General features: G+C 42.9%; 1 protein-coding gene across 10 annotated transcripts in view; it reads right to left on the reverse strand.

Moving 5' to 3' along the window:
• THSD4 (thrombospondin type 1 domain containing 4) overlaps nucleotides 1-25077 on the reverse strand; it is an 827407-nt gene that overhangs the window by 91100 nt on the left and 711230 nt on the right. For all 10 annotated transcript variants that reach the window (XM_068275544.1, XM_068275543.1, XM_068275535.1 and 7 more), the window contains one exon: nucleotides 991-1195. In XM_068275544.1, coding sequence (XP_068131645.1) covers nucleotides 991-1195 — 205 coding nt within the window. The remainder of the gene's footprint in view (nucleotides 1-990; nucleotides 1196-25077) is intronic.

Here is a 25077-nt window from a genome sequence, read left to right on the forward strand (position 1 = left end):
AACAATGCACCTTTATTTCCAAATAAAATATTGACGCCATACATTGTGATAGGGACAAAATTTAAATGGTATAAAAACCGAGACAAACGGGCAAATAAAATACACAGTTTTTAATTATGGTAGCATGGATTATTTTAAAGCTATAATGGCCGAAAACTGAGAAATAATATTTTTTTTTCCATTGTTTCTTATTAATACTGTTAAAATGCATTTAAAAAAAAATAATTCTTAGCAAAATGTACCACCCAAAGAAAGCCTAATTAGTGGCAGAAAAAACAAGATGTAGATCAATAAATTGTGATAAGTAGTGATAAAGGTATTAGCAAATGAATGGGAGGTGAAAATTGCTCTGATGCATAAGGTGAAAAATCCCCGCGGGCTGAAATGGTTAAACTATGCCATAAAAATGTTATCTGAAGCTGTCTGTCACTGTTCCTTTGAAGTACAAGTGCCTCAGAAAATAGTACTGTAGCTGACTAAACTGGTTGTAGAGGTCAGAGAAGCCATTTTGCAAAGATAATAAGTGAAGTTTCTTAACTCTTCCTGTACTGGAAACAATATGATACTGTTTTCTTTGCTACTAATGTTCAATTTCTTTTCTGTACTACACATACAAATCCATATCTCATAAGTTTATTTTCACGTCACATAAAAGCCAGGGTCTTCTCTTGCATAGTCATATATGCCATTTAGAGGCTCCCCAGAGTTGGTATGTGTCCTAACTCTGGCCTTTGAGGTGATGAGCCTGGATTCTGTGTTTTTCTATTGCTTGTGTAAGCGCTGGTAAAACTGATGTGCGCATACCAGTGGTCTACTGCACTTTAAAGGAACAATGAACAACGTACCCTCCAGAAGCAAAACATTTACTTTGCATTTTTCAGACCGGTAGGGGTAGTATCATATGTGTATATGTTTATTACTTCAAGTTCACTGTAAAACATTTCTACCAATCAATGCATTTGTTTTTCAATGTAGGGAACATTCACTTACCCAAATAGTTGTTGCTTTTTGTCATCTCTGTAACATTGATTTTTGTAGCCCCTTCAGGGATTTCCACTATTTTGTGATAGCCTACTTTTGTTAAAACATGTTTAAAAACTCCTGATATAACTTTACAAGCCGTATTGTCTCCACCGCAGATGCCACACTTGTCAACCACTTTATCTGAGCCCAGGTAGTCATCACAGCCAATCACCTGCAAGATACAAATATATGCATGATGAGTAAAAGTCCCTTTTAAAATAGATCTAAGCATAAGCCATAAACGTTAACATCAATGGAGGCAAAGCATTATCCTATGATCAACTTCTCTAACATACAATTGTCCACTCATACAAGAAGTGGAACTGATTGACAGATAGTTGTATTCATTTGCTAGCACAGCTTCCACTTTCTGTGCCAGAGGAGATTTGCATGTATGGTAGGAATTATGGTCACTCATTTGTGATGCACATCATATAAGTAAGCAGCGATCAACTACTAAAGCCATTTATTATAAAGTAGAATTTATTTGCCTGCTCACATTTATTTATCTTTATTGACAGCCGTAAACAGCTTTGAAATGCACACAAAGAACAACATTTATCTGCCTCATTCTGAAATCATGTGATATGCCATTTAATTAATTTTGCATTAATAGTATATTGAGTAAGACATAAACATCTCCCCTGCCTGTCTTCACAATGACACAGGAGGTAGCAACAGAAAATGATGAAGATTAGAAGCATGAGAATGGCATCTTTACCAGCTGCTTGACTGCAAATGAATGCAGCTATTGTCCCGGGCAACATCAATGATTCTTCACATCAGTTCTTAAGAATAACCTTGGTATTTGCAAAGGTAAATGCACCTAATTACCTGTGAAAAAGATACAGGGCTTTGCTCACTGAAAACACAGTGCGCCTAAAATGGACAAAACCGAGAACTCTTAGACTTGCATTCTAGTAGATAACACTTAGGTCATCTAGCCATCTATCCCATATTGTATGAAAATAACCAAAGCACAAGACTGATATGTTAGGGAGGGAGCTGTCTTACCAATTAAACTACTTACTGAAGATAAATAAAGATGCGATCTGTATATTCCTGCTAATAACAGTGAAACTGAGTTAATGGCGTAATTGACAGACACAAAGAAGCCTATCGGGTCCAATTTCAGATTGACCAACTCACTTTTTCTGACTTAGTAAAGAAACCACACTGCATTCTTACCTACTGTAACATAACACGCAGTTTAAGAAGAGGACGCATCACAAAGCTGCCAATCTTAAGCTATGTGAGATACTAGATTTTCGTTTCCCAAGATGTTGGCTCATAGTCGTCTTGTTCGGTGAATCAGCAGTACAGGTGTTCCACAATGTTACAACTCCAGATGGCTAAAAAACTGCTGTTGTCCATTGCCTCCCTAGTTCTTTGATTTTCTCTCCCCACGAAAGAATAGCAGAATGCCTGTACAACAATTGTTCCTAAAACTGTCCCCCAAAGTGATCACCAGTGATTACTTTGGGTGGCAATTATGCAGCACCTTTATACTACACGTTTTCTGCAAGAGGAAAGACCATATCAATAGCTCACAAGGTATGATATATGATTATGTGAACAAATAAAAGAATAAGAAAGTATGAAATCAGATTCCTGGACCGATCAGTTTTCAGTTGTTAAACAGAGCAAGGATTGTAGTATTTGTTTTGAGCAAGTGTTAAACTTTTGTTTCAGTTTTGCATTTTTGTTTTTTATCTCTAAATAAATTAGCCCCTCATTTTACAGCTACTGTTTACAGGAGAGAAGTAGAGAAATGTACAACCTGATGAAGCAGGAACAGGCCCAAGAAACATGTTGTCTAGTGCCTAACAAGACTTTTTTTACTTCAAGCCTTAGCGACTGTTCAAAGTGCAGTAAAAAAAACTGCAAAATCGGACGGATGCCTTTGCACAATCAATCGGACCGCAAACGTAATGCACACGGACTGGACAGCAATTGCAGAATCCCGACCAGCTGCATTTTCCTGCAATTGTATCGTGATTACACCTCAAACGCAGCAGATCAGACTCATGCAAAATGCCAACTCACCCTTCTGGTGGATTCAGTTTCACTGCCGATGGCACCAACTGTTCAGTCCGAAGCAGATTGGAGCCCCAGCATAAGCATAGGGAACCCCAATGGTTTGCAAAAAAAATAAATGGGAATCCTGCTGATTGCTAGATGAGGTCCTCAACAGTCACCAGATCCACAGGAACTACTGGACAGAATTATACATCTGTTGGCTGGTAAGAAACTTCCTTGTAACTGAAATACAATTGTGAATTTATGTATTGGCCTGAAGTCTATCTTTGGTGGCAGGTGAAAATTACTATTGAATATTACCTAAAACAATCAAGGATCTTAACCTCCCTGGAGTTCTATTAAGATCGCCAGGGCGGCTGCGGGAGGGTTTTTTTTTTTTTTATAAAAAAAAAACTATTACATGCAGCCAACTGAAAGTTGGCTGCATGAAAGGACACTAGAGGGTGCTCCTGTAGCGTACTTCCGATCGCCTCCGGCGATCAGAAGTAACAAGGAAGGCCGCAATGAGCAGCCTTCCTTGTTTCGCTTTTCTCGTCGCCATGGCGACGAGCGGAGTGACGTCATGGATGTCAGCCGACGTCCTGACGTCTGCCGCCTCCGATCCAGCCCTTAGCGCTGGCCGGAACTGTTTGTTCCAGCTGCGCTGGGCTCGAGCGGCTGGGGGGACCCTCTTTCGCCGCTGCACGCGGCGGATCACCACGCTGCGGCGGCGATCAGGTAGCACACACGGCTGGCAAAGTGCCGGCTGCGTGTGCTGCTTTTTATTTGAAAGAAATCGGCCCAGCAGGGCCTGAGCGCCAGCCTCCAGCGGTGATGGACGAGCTAAACTCGTCCAGACCGCTAAGGAGCTTAATCCAATATAATGCAAGCATCTGTTAATCAGTGACTTTCCTCATAAAAGTATCAGACAATAGAGAAATGTTAATCCTATCTTACAGTACAACATCCCCTTCCAGGCACATCTGACATTATAAGACAGTCCAGCAAGCCAATTTATTATGGAAATTACTGCATCAATTAACACATTCATTCCATTACTTGGAGCTATAAGGTGATTAATCTATAGAGACCTTCCGAACACAGCAGACAGTTGGAATTTAATATTTGGCAAAAAGACAGTAAACTGGGTTGTATTTTCTGGGGCAGTCAATACTGTTGTTTCTGGATAAAGATGCCACTAGTATTACTAAGTGCAAAAACATTCAGTCCTAAATCGCAGTGCTCAGTTGTGCTGCAGAATAATCCTGCATGGCAACTCACTGCCCATACAATTCTACGATCCATTTCACAGTACTGCATTGTAATTATTCAGTGAGGAGACCTTGGGCAAGACTCCCTAACACTGCTACTGCCTATAGAGTGCACCCTAGTGGCTGCAGCTCGGGCGCTTTGAGTCAGCCAGGAGAAAAGCATGATATAAATGTTCTGTGTCTTGTCTTGTCAGTCCCATTGCAGCTTTCACACATTTTAATGTGTGCGGTAAACAACAGACCACTGTGAATCAAACCTCAAGATAGGGTGATATACTGTAAGCAATGAGCTTTAAACATATCTGAAATTATTTAGTAGATGGATTGTGTAAACAGTGGCATAGGTTGAAAGATTTTCCAGCCTGTGACACCAGGTATATTTAAGCTATTGAAAACGTCTCCTATACCATGGATATGAGTGGGCACAGCACTATATACCTACATGTAATGTACAGTGCAGACAGAAAATAGGCATGGAGATGTAAAGTCAAAGGTTGGAGAAAAATTTAAAAGGCAGTAACACATTAACCACTTTGTGACCGCCTAATGCAGGATGGCGGCCGAAGTGTGGCTTCCTTGTTCCTCGATCTCGCACCGGCGTGTGATCTCGTGATACGCAAGAGTTGATGGGAGCTCATGGGAGCTTGAGTGAGCGCCTGTAAATACACAGAGCAGGGCTCTGTGAACAGCCTGGCAGGCTGTTAGAAATTTAAAAAAAACTGTATTTTGATTTGTACAGTGCTGCGCTAGATCAGGGGACAGCTCTCGGGGGGAGAGAGGGAAGTGGGAGGGGAAAAAAAAAGACATATTTATAAAAAAAAAAACCACTATAAAATTGATAAAAAAAAAAAAAAAAAAGACATTGCAACAGCAATCGGATCCCACCAACAGAAAGCTCTGTTGGTGGGAAGAAAAGGAGGTAAGATTCATTTGGGTTGTAAGTTGTATGGCCACACAAACCATTAAATCTGCGCAGTGGTGAATTGTAAAAAAAATCGTCTGGTCACTAGGGGGTGTAAGCATGTGGTCCTCAATAAGTTAAAGTGGATCTGAGATGAACTTTTACTCATTGCATAATTGTGTTCCTTTCCTATTGTTTATAGGGCATTCCTCAAGCCAAATACATTTTTTGTTTTAATACTCTAATTCCCTATAAACTAAACAAGCCACACCCACAGGTTTTCAGAGAGCCAAGGCACTTTCAGAAAGTAGCAAGGGCTCATGGGAGCTCAGTCTGGGCAGGAGGAGGGGGGGGGGTATTACTAGCCAGAGGTTTCAGAGGCAGAGGGGAGGAGGGAGGAGGAGGGGGGATTAGGTTTTTTTGCTCAAGGTGCAGATAAGCCTGCCTCTGTGTAATGTTTACAAACAACATGGCTGCTGTCATTGTATCACAAGAAGAAATAATTATATTCTATTAAAGCTGTTTACAGCTAGATTTGCTTTGTAAACTATCTAAATTTTAGATAAAATATATAGACAAGTTACTTGTTATAGTTTTTCATCATGGATCCGCTTTAAGGACCACATAGGTACCCCTCTTCCCCAGGGCACCAAAGAAGACATTATGGCTTGTATGGCTACTGCTATTTTCCTGTGTGCAGAGCTAAGAGGTGGTGTCCAATGTCAGGGGACACATACAAATGACAGTTGGTAAAAAATGGCCTGGTCACTTGGTGGGGTTTAAGCCCGTGGTCCTTAAAGAGAAACTCTGACTAAGAATTGAACTTTATCCCAATCAGTAGCTGATACCCCTTTTTACATGAGAAATCTATTCCTTTTCACAAACAGACCATCAGGGGGCGCTGGTACTCCTGGCAGTTTCCTGTCTGTGAACCTTGTGGGAAATTGTGGGAAATAGCTGTTTACAGCCAAAAAACTGCCAAAAAAGCAAGCAGCAGCTACATCACCTGCCAGCAGTAAAAATGTCACCATGTGATAAATGTCAGAATGTAAATCGGGGAGAGGAAAGATTTTACAATGAGCAAACACTGACTAAATCATTTATACATAATTATTGTAAAAATGAAGCACTTTTTTATTACATTATTTTCACTGGAGTTCCTCTTTAAGTGGTTAATTAAATAAACTTTTTTTTTACCCTCCCTTCCACCCTGCAACAATCTGCGGGTCACATCATACATTGCCAGGCACAGCACAGTTCCTCTGTGGCCTCCTCCCCATCTTTCCTGCTGCAGAGTGGCAAGTTTGGATGACAGTGAGACACACAGCCAGCCTCTCATCCTACAATACATCTGCACAGCAGGGGGAGAGAGATCGGAGTGCTGCAGCTGGAAGCTGGGAGAGGTGACAGAGGAGCAGAGCACTGTGAGGTAAGCTGGACTATTACAAATAGATTATGTGCTGGCTGACTGATTCTTATCTCTGCCTCTGCCTGTCCCCCTCCCCCTCCCTCCCTTCAGTGACAGTGCTTGCACGTCCAAAGCTACATACACACGGGGGACAATTGTCTCCCGTAGCATGCGCGCACGCGAACAGGGAGCGATAGCTCCCTGCCGGCGACAGCTGTCCACACATCTCGCCAGAAAGGCAGAGACGCGGCGGAAGCTGTTTGTGAATGGATCATCCCCCGGCCAGATGCTCCATTCACTCGCGTAGGTCTCCTGTCGCTAGCCCGCATACTCACGCGGGACTAGCGACAGTTCTGGTGAAGTTGCGGCGACAGCTGTAGCCGGCGATTGAACATGTCAATCGCCTGGTGACAGCTCCGATGGGCGACGGTTCGGGGCGCGCGCGTCATACACATGGGCGACCTGTCACCGCAACATGCGCGTGCCACGTGGTTGCGGCGACGGCCGTACCCCGTGTGTATGAGCCATCAGCCAAACGGGAGATGACTGGAGCACTGCACTAGTGAGCCATTATTCATCTCCCCCCAAGCTCTCTTCTACCCATTTATCTCCCCTTCTTTCTCATGTCCCCCTTCTCTCTTTCCCACATCTATCTCTCTCCCCATTCACATGCCTCTCTCCCTCTCTTTCTTCCACACAGTCCCTATTATTGTTATTATTAAGGTGCCCATACATGGTCAGATTGACCAAGAGACAGATCTCTCTCTGATTGGAAAGAGATCTGTCGGCTGCCCATACACCGCAGGTGATTCTTGATCAATTTCAGCATTAAATCTCTCAGGAATAAGCTTTGTGACCCCGTCTCTCCGATGTCGCCCCCCGCTACCCCTTCCCCCTGTGGCCCATGCAGTATACTTTACCTGTCTGTGTCTGTCGCTGGTGCTCTGTCTCTGCTCTGCCTTTTAAACACACACCCCATGCGGTTGCCGACATATACGTGGGCATGTGTGATGTCACGCATGCACACACGTGGGACGCGTGTATGAGGATGGAGTCCGAAGCCAGCTGCAGACACCAACAGATAAAGTATACTACACAGTGCCGTGGGGGAGGGAGGGTACATTTTACATTGGGGGACAGCTCGGGGGGTGTCTTCCCTCATCCTGATATTGTACGCTGGTACTATCATGCACCTGATTCAAGCATGCCAGCCCTACATCTTGCAGCATGTCCAATCGATACATGCAACCAATTTCGGCCCAAAATTGGTCACATCGTTGACCAGGCATGCTCTTGGCAGCACCGATTTTCATCTGATCGGCCTTAGGCTCCCTGCACACTGCAAATCAGTTTTGCAATTCCGATTTTCCCTGAACACAATCAACAGAAAAACAGGGGATAAAACGCAGCATGCAGTAATGATTAAAAATCAAAATCGGATTTAAAAACCGATTAAAAATCGGTATCACATGAAGTGTGCAGGGAGCCTTAAGCATGGTCATGTCACTGTCTTCCAGCTCACCCTCTACTCTGTCCACTCTCCAATGTTTCTTTATCTCTCGCCCACCCTCCTCAATCCTCTTTATCCTCATTCTCCCTCTGCCCCTTACATCTTCTGCAGCACTCTACAGAGTACATATTCATGTCACTGACTGCCTCAGAGGTGCTCACAATATAATCCTACCATAGTCATGGTCTAATGTCCTACCATATTATTATTATGTAGGTGGAGCGGTCTTTAACCACTTTCGCCTCCTGGACGTACTAGCCAAGTCCAGGAGACCATGTGCACGTCCGCGCTCTCCCGCGGCCAATAGCGAGTGTGCATGCGCGCTCCCGGCTGCGGATCGTTAGCCCAGGAATCAATGAATCGGGCTATGGTGCCCGATCACTGATTCCTCTCCCCCACAGAAAAAGAGACAGCTTATCTCGGAAGCTTCTCTTTTTATGGCTCTTGCGTCCCCATGCGTCCCTCTAAGCATATATGTTACGCTTAGAGTGACGTCATGTAAACAAACTCATGACTGCCATCTTGTAGCCAAAAAGTAAAACTACAACTAAATGTAAAAAAAAATAAAAATCAACACATATTTACAGAAAAAAATTATTGTTTACATCCCACCCTCCCAAAAATACCCAAATAAAATGTTTAATATAAAAAAAAAACAAAAAAAAAACACATTACAATAAACAAATAAAAAACATGTAAATATTTACCTAAGGGTCTAAACTTTTTAAATATCAATGCTTGGAAAAACAAAGAGAAATCGAGAGCCCGATATGGTGTAGTATTGTTAAGTTGGTTGTGATTAAAAGCAAGATATTTTAGATATACTCACAAACATGGGCTACCCATAGGCAACCACCCCAAGCGCAGGTGGGGAGTACTAGAACCTGACCCCACCCAGGTTTTTAAGATGTCGCTCTCCGTAGATAGGAAACGGGGCAGCACCCCTCCACCGAAGGGTGGAGGCGCTCACTTCTGCATCTAGACCCATTGAGTTATACTCCTGTTTGCCTGATGAGGCAGGACCACACCTGCGAAACGCGTTGCACTAAGTGGAGTTCAATAAACATTTTTGTATTGATATATTGTGACTCAATTGAGTTTTATATTTTTGAGGGAGGTAAGTCCACCTGAACATCCCCTCTTTTAGACGGTTTTTAAACATTTTTATTCTACTCTGGCGCCTCTGTACACCAAGCCTTGCTGAAATTTTAAATATCAATGTAAAGATTAAATATTTCTATTTTTTTTTTACTTTTAAACTTGTAAATAGTGATGGATGCAAAACGAAAAAAAATGCACCTTTATTTCCAAATAAAATATTGTCGCCATACATTGTGATGGGGACATAATTTAAATGGTGTAATAACCGAGACAAATGGGCAAATACAATACGTGAGTTTTAATTATGCAGGCATGTATTATTTTAAAACTATAATGGCTGAAAACTGAGAAATAATGCATTTTTTCAGTTTTTTTCTTATTCTTCCTGTTAAAATGCATTTACAGTAAAGTGGCTCTTAGCAAAATGTACCACCCAAAGAAATCCTAATTGATGACGGAAAAAACAAGATACAGAGCAGTTCATTGTGATAAGTAGTGATAAAGTTATAGGCTAATGAATGGGAGGTGAACATTGCTCGAATGCATAAAGTGAAAACGACTGAAGGCTGAAGTGGTTAAATAGCTAATCTGATCAGATTGGTTACGAGATTGTCGTCCGTTAGTGGTTTCCAAACAATCGTTCCCAATCATTCATACGAATGATAGGAAACAAACGATCTTTTGCTGAATTGTATTATTAGTGGCCACCTTTAGACAAACTGAAGTCAGGTCAGTACAAGGATGTTTTAGGACTAGTTGTTACAGAAGAAATGGCTTTAATGTAGACATTCCTTTCCCGGAGGAACCGCTCTACACCTAAAGCATTATATGTAGACATTCGCTCCTACAGTCAGCAGTGAAAGATAAACACGTAACATGTATATTATGTTTATTTATGGGAGTTATCTCTTTGTACTCATCTCAGTATGTCCATGGAAAATATGACTGTGAAAGTAATTAGGAAAATAATTACCTTTCCAGTGTGCCGTTATTATAATGGTAATATTTTCACTATAATTATTTTGTTTGCTGCACGCTGTGTCTCTTTCCAAACCTAATGCCAAATGACAGGCTCCAATGAAAATATTAAATAATCAAAAGACTTTACTGTGTTATCCAAAGAATACACCTATGAGTGCACATCTTGTCTTTTGTGGCAGCTCCCCGGTTCTTTGTTTATTATCATGACACACGGTATAAACATCAAGCAAGCAAATGTTCTGTAGTTTCAGGACAAAAGTAAAAGAATCAAAGATGTGAAAAGGCGATCGGTCCCACAGCTGTCCTGATTCTTGAGGCACAATCCTAATTTCTTACATAAAGAGAACAAACAATCAGTTATATGTAACCACCACTGTGTATGCTTTTCCTCAATTGGGAGCATAGAACATATGGTACTTTCAGGCTGAAGCATGTTGATCGAGTATTGTTTTGGCACCTGATCTGTCTTTGGCAAGGGGTATGCCATTTATAAGATGGATGACCAATGTGTGGTGTGTGTGTGTGTGTGTGTGTGTGTGTGTGTGTGTGTGTGTGTGTGTGTGTGTGTGTGTGTGTGTGTGTGTGTGTGTGTGTGTGTGTGTGTGTAATATGTGTAATGTTTGGTATATGTGTAATGTTTGGTATATGTGTAATGTTTGGTATATGTGTAATGTTTGTGTGCACAATAATTTGCTCAACACCCACTAGAGAGGATGCCGAAGGAATCAACGCAAGCCTATGAAAATGGACAGTGTCTGTTCTCACTAGTCTTGTTACTGTGTAACATTCCTGCTCCACTCATCTGTCTTCCGTCATCTTGGGTCCTACAACACTGCAGCCATTCTGCGTGGCTCCACTTCATTGAACACTTGGCTGGTATATAGATTGGAACCCGGTCGGAAACAGGCTCCCATTGGGTTCCCTAAAAACAATGAGAATCCTGCTTGGCAACAAGTATTCTCATACAAATGAGAATCCTTCCGGTTGCTAGGCGAGATTCTCAGTGCAATCCAGTGGGAACCTGCTTCTGCCGGGACGTAAATCTACATACTGTCCGAGTGTCCCCTGCAGTGGAGCCGCGTGATGATAGAAGCAGCAAGCAGGACCTGAATGGGGGCGATGACCTGAACGGGAACAGGGACCTGAACAGCAGAGGTGACAGAAGAATGGATGCACAATGGTAAGTAGAGGAAACATAGCAACAGAAACGCAATGTAGTACATCATATCTGCTCAGGATACACTGTGAACACCGGCGTACCTACCGGGGATGCGACCCCCTCAGCCGCAGGGCTGCTCTAGGGCCCGCTCACTGTGCGCGGGGGGAGCGCTGCTCTGGACCCCCCAGCAAGGTGCTCAACTGGCCGCAGGGTCTAATAGACGGCTGCGCCAGTTCATTCCCCACAGCCCCGCTCCAGCAGCCTGCATAGTCTCCGGCAGGCAGAGCAGGGCTACGGCAAGATGGCCGCCGAAGAAGCCCTACACTGGAGACTATTTGTGTCTCTAGTACAGGGCTTCGGCAGCCATCTTGCCGTAGCCCTGCACTCGGCCTGTCAGCGCGGGAGATGTGCTGCAGGTGGACTCGGGGAGCTGCGAGCCAGATGCCGGGAGAGGAGAAGACTTCTGTCAGGTAAGTGAATTGGTTTTTGATCACAGGTGCATTTTTTTCTAGTGTTTGCTGCCTACATTGTGATTTTCTGGTGTCTGCTGCCCACATTACGATTTTCAGGTGTCTGCTGCCCACATTACGATTTTCAGGTGTCTGCTGCCCACATTGTGATTTTCTGGTGACTGCTGCCCACATTGTGATTTTCTGGTGTCTGCTGCCCACATTGTGATTTTCTGGTGACTGCTGCCCACATTGTGATTTTCTGGTGACTGCTGCCCACATTGTGATTTTCTGGTGTCTGCTGCCCACATTGCGATTTTCTGGTGACTGCTGCCCACATTGCGATTTTCTGGTGACTGCTGCCCACATTGCGATTTTCTGGTGACTGCTGCCCACATTGTGATTTTCTGGTGTCTGCTGCCCACATTGCGATTTTCTGGTGACTGCTGCCCACATTGCGATTTTCTGGTGACTGCTGCCGACATTGCGATTTTCTGGTGACTGCTGCCCACATTGCGATTTTCAGGTGTCTGCTGACCACATTACGATTTTCTGGTGTCTGCTGCCCACATTGCGATTTTCAGGTGTCTGCTGCCCACATTACGATTTTCAGGTGTCTGCTGCCCACATTACGATTTTCTGGTGTCTGCTGCCCACATTGCGATTTTCTGGTGTCTGCTGCCCACATTACGATTTTCAGGTGTCTGCTGCCCACATTGCGATTTTCTGGTGTCTGCTGCCCACATTACGATTTTCTGGTGTCTGCTGCCCACATTACGATTTTCTGGTGTCTGCTGCCCACATTACGATTTTCTGGTGTCTGCTGCCCACATTACGATTTTCAGGTGTCTGCTGCCAACATTGCGATTTTCTGGTGTCTGCTGCCCACATTGCGATTTTCTGGTGTCTGCTGCCCACATTGCGATTTTCTGGGGTCTGCTGCCCACATTGCGATTTTCTGGTGTCTGCTGCCCACATTGCGATTTTCTGGTGTCTGCTGCCCACATTACGATTTTCAGGTGTCTGCTGCCCACATTACGATTTTCTGGTGTCTGCTGCCCACATTACGATTTTCTGATGTCTGCTGCCCACATTACGATTTTCTGGTGTCTGCTGCCCACATTACGATTTTCAGGTGTCTGCTGCCCACATTACGATTTTCAGGTGTCTGCTGCCCACATTGCGATTTTCAGGTGTCTGCTGCCCACATTACGATTTTCAGGTGTCTGCTGCCCACATTGCGATTTTCAGGTGTCTGCTGCCCACATTGCGATTTTCTGGTGTCTGCTGCCCACATTACGATTTTCTGGTGTATGCTGCCCACATTACGATTTTCTGGTGACTGCTGCCCACATTGCGATTTTCTGGTGACTGCTGCCCACATTGCGATTTTCTGGTGACTGCTGCCCACATTGCGATTTTCTGGTGACTGCTGCCCACATTGTGATTTTCTGGTGACTGCTGCCCACATTAGGATTTTCTGGTGTGTGCTGCCCACATTATGATATTCTGGTGACTGACTGCTGCCCACATTAGGATTTTCTGGTGACTGCTGCCCACATTACGATATTCTGGTGACTGCTGCCCACATTAGGATTTTCTGGTGACTGATGCCCACATTACGATTTTCTGGCCCACATTACGATTGTCTGGTAAAATGCTGCCCACTTTACAATTAATTTACAGTGAAACGCTGCCCCATTACGATTATTTGGCACCTATGGGGGGGCCCCATCCAAATATTCGCAGGGGGGCCCAGTGATTTCTAGTTACGCCCCTGACTGTGAAATTACCATTGTGCAGCCAGAGTAGTGGGAACCCAGACTGTGTTGATTTAGTGCCTGTGAGAAAAGGAAAAATGGAGCAGGAAACCTATTCCCAGTCTCAGAAGGTATAGAGTATAGAGGGGAAGTCAATGTGACTTGCAGGATTCAGATAGAGCCACGTGACCGCAGTGAGGTATGGTCTCTCAGATGGATGATGGATTCTCACAGTGTCAACACAAAGCGGTTATTTTACAGTCATAATTACAACTGTGTTCTCCACATAATGGCATTGATGTAAAAATCTTTTCTGAAAATATTTCTCATCTGATTGTACAAGGACTGTACAAACATAAGTATTAAGTCAGAATAGCGCTAATTATTTACGGATTAAGGGCCATTTATACAGTACATATGCTGCTAAATATGCAGAAATAAAATGCAAGGCTATTTTATAATATACTTAAATGTAGAAAACATGCATTTAAATGCACATAGGTGATTAGTTAAGAATACATATTTATATAGCTCTTCAGTTCAGAGGAACAATTATTAATCTGACTAGCTAAGCACAATCTGTTTAGTTCTGTGGAAAAAATGTCAGCACTATATAATGCATATTATTATTATTACTAAGTCGTGATACATATGGATTTACAGATAACATAGAACAAGTCACATCACACTGTCCCTTAACCTCCCTGGCGGTCTATCAGAAACCGCCAGGGGGCAGCGCAGCACTATTTAAAATTTTTTTTTTTAACTCATGTAGCAAGCCTAAGGCTCGCTACATGATAGCCGCTGTACAGCGGCATCCCCCCGCCCGCTTCGATCGCCTCCGGCGATCTTTGATCAGGAAATCCCGTTCAAAGAACGGGATTTCCTGAAGGGCTTCCCCCGTCACGGCACGGCGCGGCGAACAGCGGCGATCGAGCGCTGGGCGGCGGCGATGGGAATGCACGCGCAGCTAGCAAAAGTGAACAAATTGGCCCGGGAGGGCCTGAGAAATTCTCCTGCGCGGCAGAAGGTTAAAGGAGCTTACAATCTAATGCTCCTACTACAATCTACAGGTAAAAACAAACAAACTAACAGTAATGTTTAAAGTTAGGAAGGAAACCAAAGCACTAAGAGAAAACTTGCAAATAGTGATGCCATATCTAGGAGAACTCATGGAGAAGCACCTGATCAGTTTGATCAGGTCATAGATATGCAAGTCTCTGATTTGCTAGTCATGATCATGTGCTAAAGCACAATTTGATCCCAGCAAATCAAAGCTTTACAAATCTGCATGTAAACATGCCAGTGATCCTTGTTTGGGTCATGTAATATATGAGGCAGCATGTGGCTACACAACTTCCCATGCAGAATTATGCTGATTCAACTCAAACGTCCTAAATGAGGGTGAACGACCCACTGCATAGTTTTTCTTTGTGCGCCATACAGCACTACAGTGGCATGAACAAGCACCCTTACGACCAGCATGCATTAGCAGTGGTAAGACTGTGCCACAATATACAAAAGTACTGCATTTGTACTGCGGTTATGCTGCAAAATCAAACAGACTGTCTTTGGAAAAATGCAACACAACTGCAGTTCAGCCACCACTCAACCGTATACACATGCCTTTGATTCCTTTCGTACCACCTGAGCACTCTAGCAGAGCAGTTTCATTCCAAGTTGAGAAGAGTTTATTCAGCCAGTATGCAGTTTTACATGTGACCGCAGTCTGTAATGAAGCAGATGAAAGGACGGCTAGTTCTATCATAAGAGTCTGCGTCCACAATGCAGCAGTCTCAAGCTGTTGATGAGCTTGTGTCTGAGCAATGGGCCCCTGGCCTGGTCACTTGGCCAGTAAACTCCCAGGCTGCCCTAATCAGGCCAGAATCGGGGCTGCCCTGTTACCCTGGGGTCTGGATTTAGGCCAGATTTGTAGTCAGCAAGAACGAAATAAATCAGACTTTAGTTGTTCTTGAAATAGTCACAGATGACTGCTTGTAAGTAGGCAATGCTGTAATCCAATGCAGCTGAGTTAGGTCGCTCAAGGATAAGCCATGCGACAGGATCCACTCGAGAAATAAAGGCAGGCTTAACATAAAACAAAAAAATAGACGAGACAGTAAAACCTGTGAAGATTTCTTGTATATTTCATCAAAGAGTGTCACAATGAAGAACAATGCCCTGGTTCTAATCTATCTCACATGTTCCACATCAACACAAACTGCGCTTCGATAATCTAATGTGATTGTGAAAAATGCCTGAGTACAATAACACAGTGGAATGTGTAGGGAAAGATCATCATATGATTCGTGTCTTTACATACCATGGGATGGAAAGGCTGCCAAGTAGAGATTCGGTCCTGAACATCTGCTTCCATTTCTGGAGACAGAAATTCACTATACTATACACAAATGTTTAATACCCTATAAATATGGCCATTGAAAAACAATTGGAATTGTTAAGTGGTTATCCAGTAATGTCAGAGAACACTCACAAGGATAATCCTCACACGGGGAGAAGAGTGTGAAGATATCATGATAGATGAAATACAGGTGGGATATTATACTGACCTCATGCAATTTATTCTAGCGCCACTGACAGAAAGCATTTAGCATGATAACTGGTGGTTCCCCGATGAAACATTTCTTATGGTTATAACTTTAGCTGACAATGCTACTATGCAGGAGATTAACAGGAGTGTAGCTATAAAAGCAATACAGCCAAGCAGCTGCTTGAGAGAAAAACCTGTAAATTTAAAGCGGGATTGTCAGCCACAAAATCAAATTCCATTTAACCACTGCTGTGTGTTTATTATGCAGTCTGCATTGTAATATAATCATAAATGTTTCTGCTGTGATGGATCTTATCTCAGTCAGTCTGACTCTATTCTGGTACATTGCCAAGGAGAAGGAAGCTTGTTATCTCCCCTCCTACATTCCTGCTCCTCACTGATTAGCTGAGGGCAGTAGTGTAACACAAGGCTGAGAAGGGAAGTACACCTCTAATCTCTGAAAAAGCTCCTGAAATATGATTTATGCTGTGCTCACATGTGTTTACAAAGCAAGCTAGATATGACAGAGCGGTTTTTAGGATAAAAAAAAAGAGTAAGGGAGGAATCGCTTCAGTCAGAGGCAGTAAAGATGGAAAATGCCTGTAACAGTTTTCTCTTTATTTACTACATAAGAATCACTAAGCTCAATGTGTGGAAGTACAATACATATGTTATGTAAGTATTTGTATGTAGAACAGAGGCGCCAGCAGGATAAAAGTCAATAACATTTTTAAAAATTGCTTGGAGGAAGTGGTGGGCTTGCCTCCCAAAAGCGGGAGGCAAGCACGAGATCCTGTCTTCATATAAATCAATACATTTATTATACGGTTCCTCAAAAACAGTGCAACGTGTTTCGCAGGCCCAGCCCTTTTCATCAGGCAATAAACGTGGGGACACATCAGAATTTGGACAATAGCAGGTGTAGCGCCTTAGTCTGAGGCGCTACACCTGCTATTGTTGAAATTCTGTTTTGTCTGAAGACAGGATCTCGTGTCTGCTTTTAGGAGGCAAGCCCACCACTTCCTCCAAGCGATTTTTAAAAATTGTATTGACTTTTATCCTGCTGGCGCCTCTGTTCTACATACAAATACTCTGTGTCCACTCCTGGTGGAGGGGAGTGCTACCCCCTCTCTTGTTTCTTTACTACAGAGAGCGACTTCTTAATCATGAGTGAGGAAAGGTCTAATCTCCTCACCTTCCTATTGAGTGGTTGCCTGAATGGTAACCCATGTTTGCGAGTATAAATTCTCTCACTAAACCACTTACCAATTGTCTTTAACATACTACACCATATTGGGCTCTCGGTTTTTTTTCTATTTTATGTTATGTAAGTAGAAAAAGGATTTATTTTTTTTGGGATAGTATAGCTGCCCCTGCTGTTTTAAAAGGGTTAAGTGCCTTTGTCATAAATGCCAGCCACAGTCGGTAGGAGTTGGGGTCTCCCTGCAGCGGGTGCTTCCTCAGGAGAGAGGCCTCTGGCAGGGAAACGGCTAAGGTGAGAAAATGTTCATAGAAGATAATTTACAAGATAAGTTGTGTGCCCAAAGTCTTAGCATGGCAATTATGTCTGTAGCTTTAAAACCTGTTACACACATCCAATTTTGATTGACCAATAACTTACCAACTTTACTACTTCCCTGTAGTATGAGGGCCAGAAGATTTTGAGTACTATGAGCAGATTGTGTAGGTAAGCTCTCATACTACATGGAAGTGGTAAAATTGCATATACATGCACCCTTAGATGAAGACAGTGCAGCACTTGTGTTGCTGCCATTGTTCTTACTGATAAAGCATCATCATCTAATGTAGCAGTACTCAGACTACAGTACTGACAACAGTGAGTAACAAATGCACACACTCTGATCTAGGTTATCGGCAGCTACTGGAGGGGTAAAACTATGTACAGATGCACAATTCCTGTTAGCCGCAGAGATTGGGATCACTTGGGCGACAGCCTGGGGCCGAGTGCTGTACAGCCACATCACTAGCCTAACTAAATTGATGTATTTCTTATTTTTAAATGTTAAAATGAAGAAAAACTACAAATGATAGAAAATACCAATGTGGTTTTAATTATAAAACTACATATTTTGTTTCTGAATTCTTTGTGATGTGTGGCAAGGGGTGTGATGGAGGCGTGGTTAGAGGTGTGACATGGGTGTGTCTTAAGGTATTCCTCTATCTTATATCAGGAAATTGGGAGGTACGTATGTTTATTAATGGAAGTGCACTATTTACGACTATACGGGCATACAGATGTAAGTGAGAACACTACAGAGATTGAATGGAACTACAAATCCCTGCAAGCCCCACACCAGAGACCAGTAACAATACAATCCTAACTAAATAAGCACTCAAATATATACAATCAGTTTACAAGGTTCGCAGACAGAAGCAAGGTCAAAGGCAGAGAGCAAGGGTCAGTAACAGAAGGAAAAACAGATCAGAACAAGGATTAAGATCAAGGATTGTCCAGACACTCAGCAGCTCAGTGCCCAGGAGCTGAATACTAATCTGGAGCACAAACAGGCCAGTCTGTCAGGTGACTAAATTAACACATACATGCAACTCATGATGTAACCAAGGACAGGTGGACCAGAGAAATGCAGTGACTGAAGGAGGCCGTCTGCTGGTGCACAGCAGATGTCCATAATAGCTCATGCAAATACGCCACCAGCAGGATAATAGAGGCAATGTTCGTGACATATGGAGGGGATGTTGCAAAAGTCAAGATGGGATATAATGAGGGCATGTGCAACAAAAAATGGGTGTCTGTTAAATACAAGTTAGCTTAAAGTACTGTACTGTATTTTTTACACTGACACACGAAACTTACATACTGTAAATTTTTCAGTTTCTATCACAGCTATCTGATTTCTATACAGCTCAATTCCTGGTACACACGGTGCAATTTTCCATCAGATTGATAATCAAACTGATTATTTCCAACAGGTCTGACCTGATTTCCGATCGTTTTTTTTCTGATGAATTTTCCAATCACTTTTATATCAAAATTTATTGGAAATCAGATCGGACTTGTTGGAAATCATCGATTCAACAGACAAGCTGATGGAAAATTGCATCCTGTATACTAGGCATAAGACTCATCAGCCAAGCTGGAAGAAAACTAAAGTCATTACATAATACTGCAATCACTTTTCCCAACAGACTTTGCATAAACGCAAATAGGACCATTCACTGCTGGGCATCAGTCCTGTGGTAAGACCACACAAGCAGAGATATCTGGATAATTGCTATATTGCAACACAGCACCATGTGAGGCCTTGCGGTTCTCTGCCAGTTCCCTTAACGTTTTTTACACATCAAACAACTAATGTCAATGATAGCTTTGCACATCGTTTTTTTTAAATCTTACCAGAGCAGGAATATATGTATGAGCAGTGGGAAAAGGCTGAAAACACAAAGTACATTTGATACAAAACAACTGCCAACCGCATGTAAAGCAGGCCTTTACATCCCTCTCTGGGATCTTCACAGGAAACGTCCTATGGTCAAAAATAAAATCGCTGGAGGTAATTTGATCCACATCGCCTCTAGCACAATTAACTCTATGTCTAAAGAAATGCATTTCACAATTTCACTTTCAGTATGGGATGCTGGATAGTGGTATGCTATCCTGATAATTAACTTCCATGCGGTTTTACGGGAACATTAATATTTGAAGTTGTTTTTCGCACTGAAAGGACTACCATCATTAAAAGATATTGTTTTATTTTCTATGGGTACATGTTTATACTGGCTGCCTAATTGGCCAATACAATTTTTTTCCTTAAAGGGACCCTGAAGCGACACGTACATGGGGATGCCATATTTATTTCCTTTTAAATAATACAAGTTGCCTGATAGCCCTGCTGATCTATTTCTCTGCAGTAGTGTCTGAATCACACCAGAAACAAGAATGCAGCTAATCTTGTCAGATCTGACAATCATGTCAGGAACACCTGATCTGCTGCATGCTTGTTCAGGGTCTATGGCTAAAAGTATGAAGCAGTGGGATAAATATGGCAGCCTCCATATACCTCTCACTTCAGGTTCCCTTTAAGTTTTCACAGTTTTTCTGTAGCGCAATTTAGCATTGCAGCATAGTACAGCTGCTGTCAATGTTACCCCTTCTTCAGTTACTAATTATACTTATTGTCGCTAACATCTTCTGCAGCAATTTACAGAGTATACAGTCTTGTCACTAACGTATCACTAACAATCCTTTAGAGGGGCTCACGGTCCAAGGGGGAGGGGCGGTGGCCCAGACTGACTATATCTCTCAGAACAGCACTTCAGTCACAGCATAGCACATATACTTAACTACAGCGGTGGGTCCTCTTGCTCTTCTCTCCAGATGGTCAGCTTCTAGAAGCTTCCCCCCATGGGCTCCTAATGTCACATGACATGCATCAGGAATCTACAGAGGAACTCTTCATCCGGCTGCATATCTTACTAAGGGGATGAGGTAAAACAGACGTGAAAGCCCCATGCAATTTTCGTAGGGGGGCCCCATGGTTTCTTTTTTGCCCTACACTGGTCTCAAAAGTGGTATTGCAATGATATTGTATTGTTTTTATGGTGCAACGTATTCGTTTTTAACTAATTTTGAATGCAGAAATGTGATTGTACCTTAGTTTTAGGGCACTATAACTAAATAGAGACTGGATCAAGTAGAGAAAAGCCACCAACATCCCTTCTAACATTTTCTACAAGTTGAGAGGGGACTAAATTTAACTTTTAAGGGCTCGTTTCCATATAGCACGCTTTGAGGCACGCTTATGGGAATGCGATTGCAAGGACAGCAGACAGCGCATAGACTGCACTATCTGGTGCTTCCATTCATGTGCTGTTGACGGGAATCCCAGTGATGTACTTTCTTCCCAGCAGGGATTACATCACTGAGAGGGGGGGGGGCAAGCCTATATGAAGAATGGATTAATGCGGTGTGGTGATCCTATGGCAGAATCCCCTGCCGTGGAATCACCACACCGCATAAGTGGCCTAAAAAAAAAAAAAAAAAAAAAAAAGTACTTTAAGATACTTGTCCACGTGATACAACAAAAGCAAAAAACATAGAAGCGTGCTTCCTATTGATACATACATACATCTGTACATACATATAGGACTGATTATTTATAGAGATGTCGCGAACGGTTCCCGGTGAACTTTGGTGCTTCGCGTTCGCCTGCCAAAGGCGAACTTTCCCGGAAGTACGGTTCACCCCATAATGCTCTATTTAGCAGAACTTTGACCCTCTACATCACAGTCAGCAGGCACATTGTCACCAATCAGACTGCACTCACTCCTAGAGCCCCACCCCCCCTTATAAAAGGAAAGGTCCTTGTGCCATTTGACTCACTCTTCTGCCTACACTAATTAGTTAAGGGACAGCTGCTACACACACTCTGCTAGGGAGAGTTTAATTAGCCTCTTGTAGGCTTACCCCTTCACCCTCCACCCTTCTACCTATTCCCTCCTACCTCCTACCGGAGGGAGGAGGGTCTCATCTGCCAGGAAATTACAGTATTTCAAAAGCCAGCGTGCATACCGTGGCTGGGAATTGAACCCAGGTCTCAGTGTATGGTAGGTAACTAACATATCCATTATACCACCAACACTACTAGCTGAAGCTAGCCTAGCATGTACCATTTATGCTCAATCCAAAAGAAAAATTAGACAAGACAAATAACATTTATATCACACTTTTCTCCTGGCAGACTCAAAGCGCCAGAGCTGCATCCACTAGTGCATGCTCTATAGGCACTAGCAGTGTTAGGAAGATTTGCCTAAGGTCTCCTACTGAATAGGTGCTGAGAGAGAGAGATTAATCTACCTGGCTATCTGGGGTTCTCTTAGGACAACTGTTGAAAACAAAACGCAAGACCATGCCTGGCTACAAATCCTTAAAGAGGAGCTGTTAGGTATAAGGTCTCAGAGAAAATAAACACATATATCAGTAGCTAAAGATTGGCTGTACTTACATTACATATGCATTTCACTGTCCACGTTTGGATTTCACAGAATTTGTATATAGTATATGCAGAGATAGATGCTCCTGACAGCTCATGGCAGGCTCCATGTTTTTCTGTCAAATGTGTCGTCATGTCCTGCCTGCTTCCTGATCACAGATAAGCTTGTACTTGAACAACACAGTGTGCAGTGAATATTAATGAGCCATGTGGCTAGGAACAATAGCTGACTCCTGCAGTGTACTCTGCCCGAGATTTATCAGTGCTACGCGATTACAAGCTGCTGTAACGTCTCATTAGCAGCTGAGGGGAGGGCCCCAGAATGCTTTGCAGTATGGTATGCAGCTTGCGTCTTCTTAAGAATAACAGCCTTGCTGATAAGCACACATCAAAGGTAACTGAGATTTTTATCTTCACTAATTGCTTTTGGGCTTCCTTCTAAACTGTTTAACACAGGAGAATAGAGGTTTAAATTAGCTTCTGCAGCCTGACAGTTACTCTTTAAGCAGTGGCTGGATGGTGTAATGGTTAAGGGCTCTGCCTCTGACACAGGAGACCAGGGTTCGAATCTCGGCTCTGTCTGTTCAGTAAGCCAGCACCTATTCAGTAGGAGACCTTAGGCAAGTCTTCCTAACAATGCTACTGCCTATAGAGTGTGCCCTAGTGGCTGCAGCTCTGGCGCTTTGAGTCCGCCAGGAGAAGAGCGCGATATAAATATTATTTGTCTTGTCTAATTTTTCTCTTGGATTGAGCATAAATGGTACATGCTAGGCTAGCTTCAGCTAGTAGTGTTGGTGGTATAATGGATATGTTAGTTATCTACCATACGCTGAGACCTGGGTTCAATTCCCAGCCACGGTATGTAAGCTGGCTTTTGAAATACTATAATTCCCTGGCAGATGAGACCCTCCTCCCTCCGGTAGAAGGGTAGAAAGGTAGGAGGGTGGAGGGAGGAGGGTGGAGGGAGGATGGAGGAGGGTGGAGGGACTTTCTCCGGGTATTAGATCTCTTGAAATATGTTTTATATCATTTTTCCAGCCAGTAGAAATTTTTCTAAATTTTTAAGTTTGCCTCCCCATTGAAGTCTATTGCGGTTCGTGAACTTTTTCGCGAACCGAACTTTCCCGGAGGTTCGCGAACAGGGTTCTCGAACCGAAAATCGGAGGTTCGCGACATCACTAATTATTTATGTATCACTATGAGGCCTGCTAATTTTCCCCTTAAAAGATCTACTTATTGACCTATCATCTTACAGATAATCCTGATTCCTGAACGCAATTTATATGTTTTAGGTTCTGATGGTATTGTAGAGAGACACCATTCTAAGAAGTGAAAATTCATATATTAAATGAACTTGTGCACTAAGCACGTTAGTATTTTTCACTCGAAGAGGAAAAGGCTTTTTCATAACATTTTATATGCATTAAAAATATAAAATACATACTAATAATTGGATTCAGAAAAAGCACTCTAAACTGGAGTTTTAAAATGCCAATGAAATTTGAATTTTGAAGTGAATGCCAGCTTATCTGGGCCAGCACAGCCATCTGGATCCATGGGCCCTTTACAAAATGGCCCAATAGGGACTTATAATATTTAAAGTTGAAAAATCATTTGACATTTCTTTGGAAGTGATTTTATCCCAAAAAAGAATAAATCACATTAAAGACTTAACAATACAGTCAGTAATAATACATGCTTGCCATTTAGTTGTGAATTGGAATAAAAATCTGCATGATTAGTTCCTGACTCAAAATTGCGCAAAGGTGGATCAGCGCATCACCAGGCCGCCTCCGAATGTCCCCCGCCCAAGAAACTAGTAACGCACCTTGAAACCAAACAGAAGCTCTGCATAAACATCAATAAGCAATGCTATTAAATGGGAGCAGCTGACCAAAGTTACTTACATTGGTACATGGCGAGGAAAATAAAAGCACTACTTAAAAACAGATTGCATCCTTATGACTACCTGCTTGAGAGTTCAAGCCCCACTAGTGGGATAAAATACACACCCAGCATTCAAATAAAATGCACCTGTCTACCATTGGAGGATGTTGGTTTCCATAATAGCTTGCATGCAACTTATTAAGTACTCGTCCTTCCCACTGCGAAGAAGTCATCCCCCGTGGGAGGGGCCCTAATACTAATAGCCAATTTTTCATGGCAGCATAGAGTATGCATATACATGGGTGCCACACATCAGACTGGGTACGCATGTGCACTTGCCATGCACTTGGATGCACACCGAATGCCACAGATTGAGGGCATAATAGATCTTTCCACAGGGTAACCCAGTGTTGAGTCTTCTAATCAGATGCCAAAGTGCACGTCTTGCTACTACTCTGCTTGACCTGTATTTCTGTTACCAACCTTTGGCCTATCCTCCTGTCCTGACTTCATCTTCTTTCTGATTTTATTGTTTGCAGGGAAGCTTCCTGTGCCCTTCTGAATAGCACCACCATTGCCCGCGACACTCTTTTAAATTGCAACTGTGCTCCTCTTCATGCATGAGCACAGCCATACTGTGCTTGCGCAAGTACAGCCACACCTGCGTAGTAGCATGTGTAGCTTGTATATGAGCGGCTTGGGCTTATTGCGCAGGTGCAGCCATACTCACACAGGTGCAGTACAGGCATGCACACGCATGGCAGGGAGTGTGACCACAATAACCTATGCGATAAGCTCTTCTCTGTTTTATTCCGGGGGTCCACACATGGCAAAGATGGTGTTCCACTTAGGTAAGTATCTATTTTTTTATGTTATTCTGCCTCAGGTACACTTTAAGAAAAAAAACATTTTTTATTTTCTTTTGCACACATCCTATCAATTTGTATCTAAGAATAATAAGCTTACAACCATTGAAAAGTAACATGCTGATATTTATTAAGCCTTGTACTCAGTTACTCCTTCTGTTGTGTCGGCAGCTCCTAAGCCCAACAGATACCATTCATGTAAATCTTACAGCAATGAAA

The sequence above is a fragment of the Hyperolius riggenbachi genome, chromosome 3, assembly GCF_040937935.1.
Source record: "Hyperolius riggenbachi isolate aHypRig1 chromosome 3, aHypRig1.pri, whole genome shotgun sequence".
Classification (NCBI taxonomy): Eukaryota; Metazoa; Chordata; class Amphibia; order Anura; family Hyperoliidae; genus Hyperolius; species Hyperolius riggenbachi.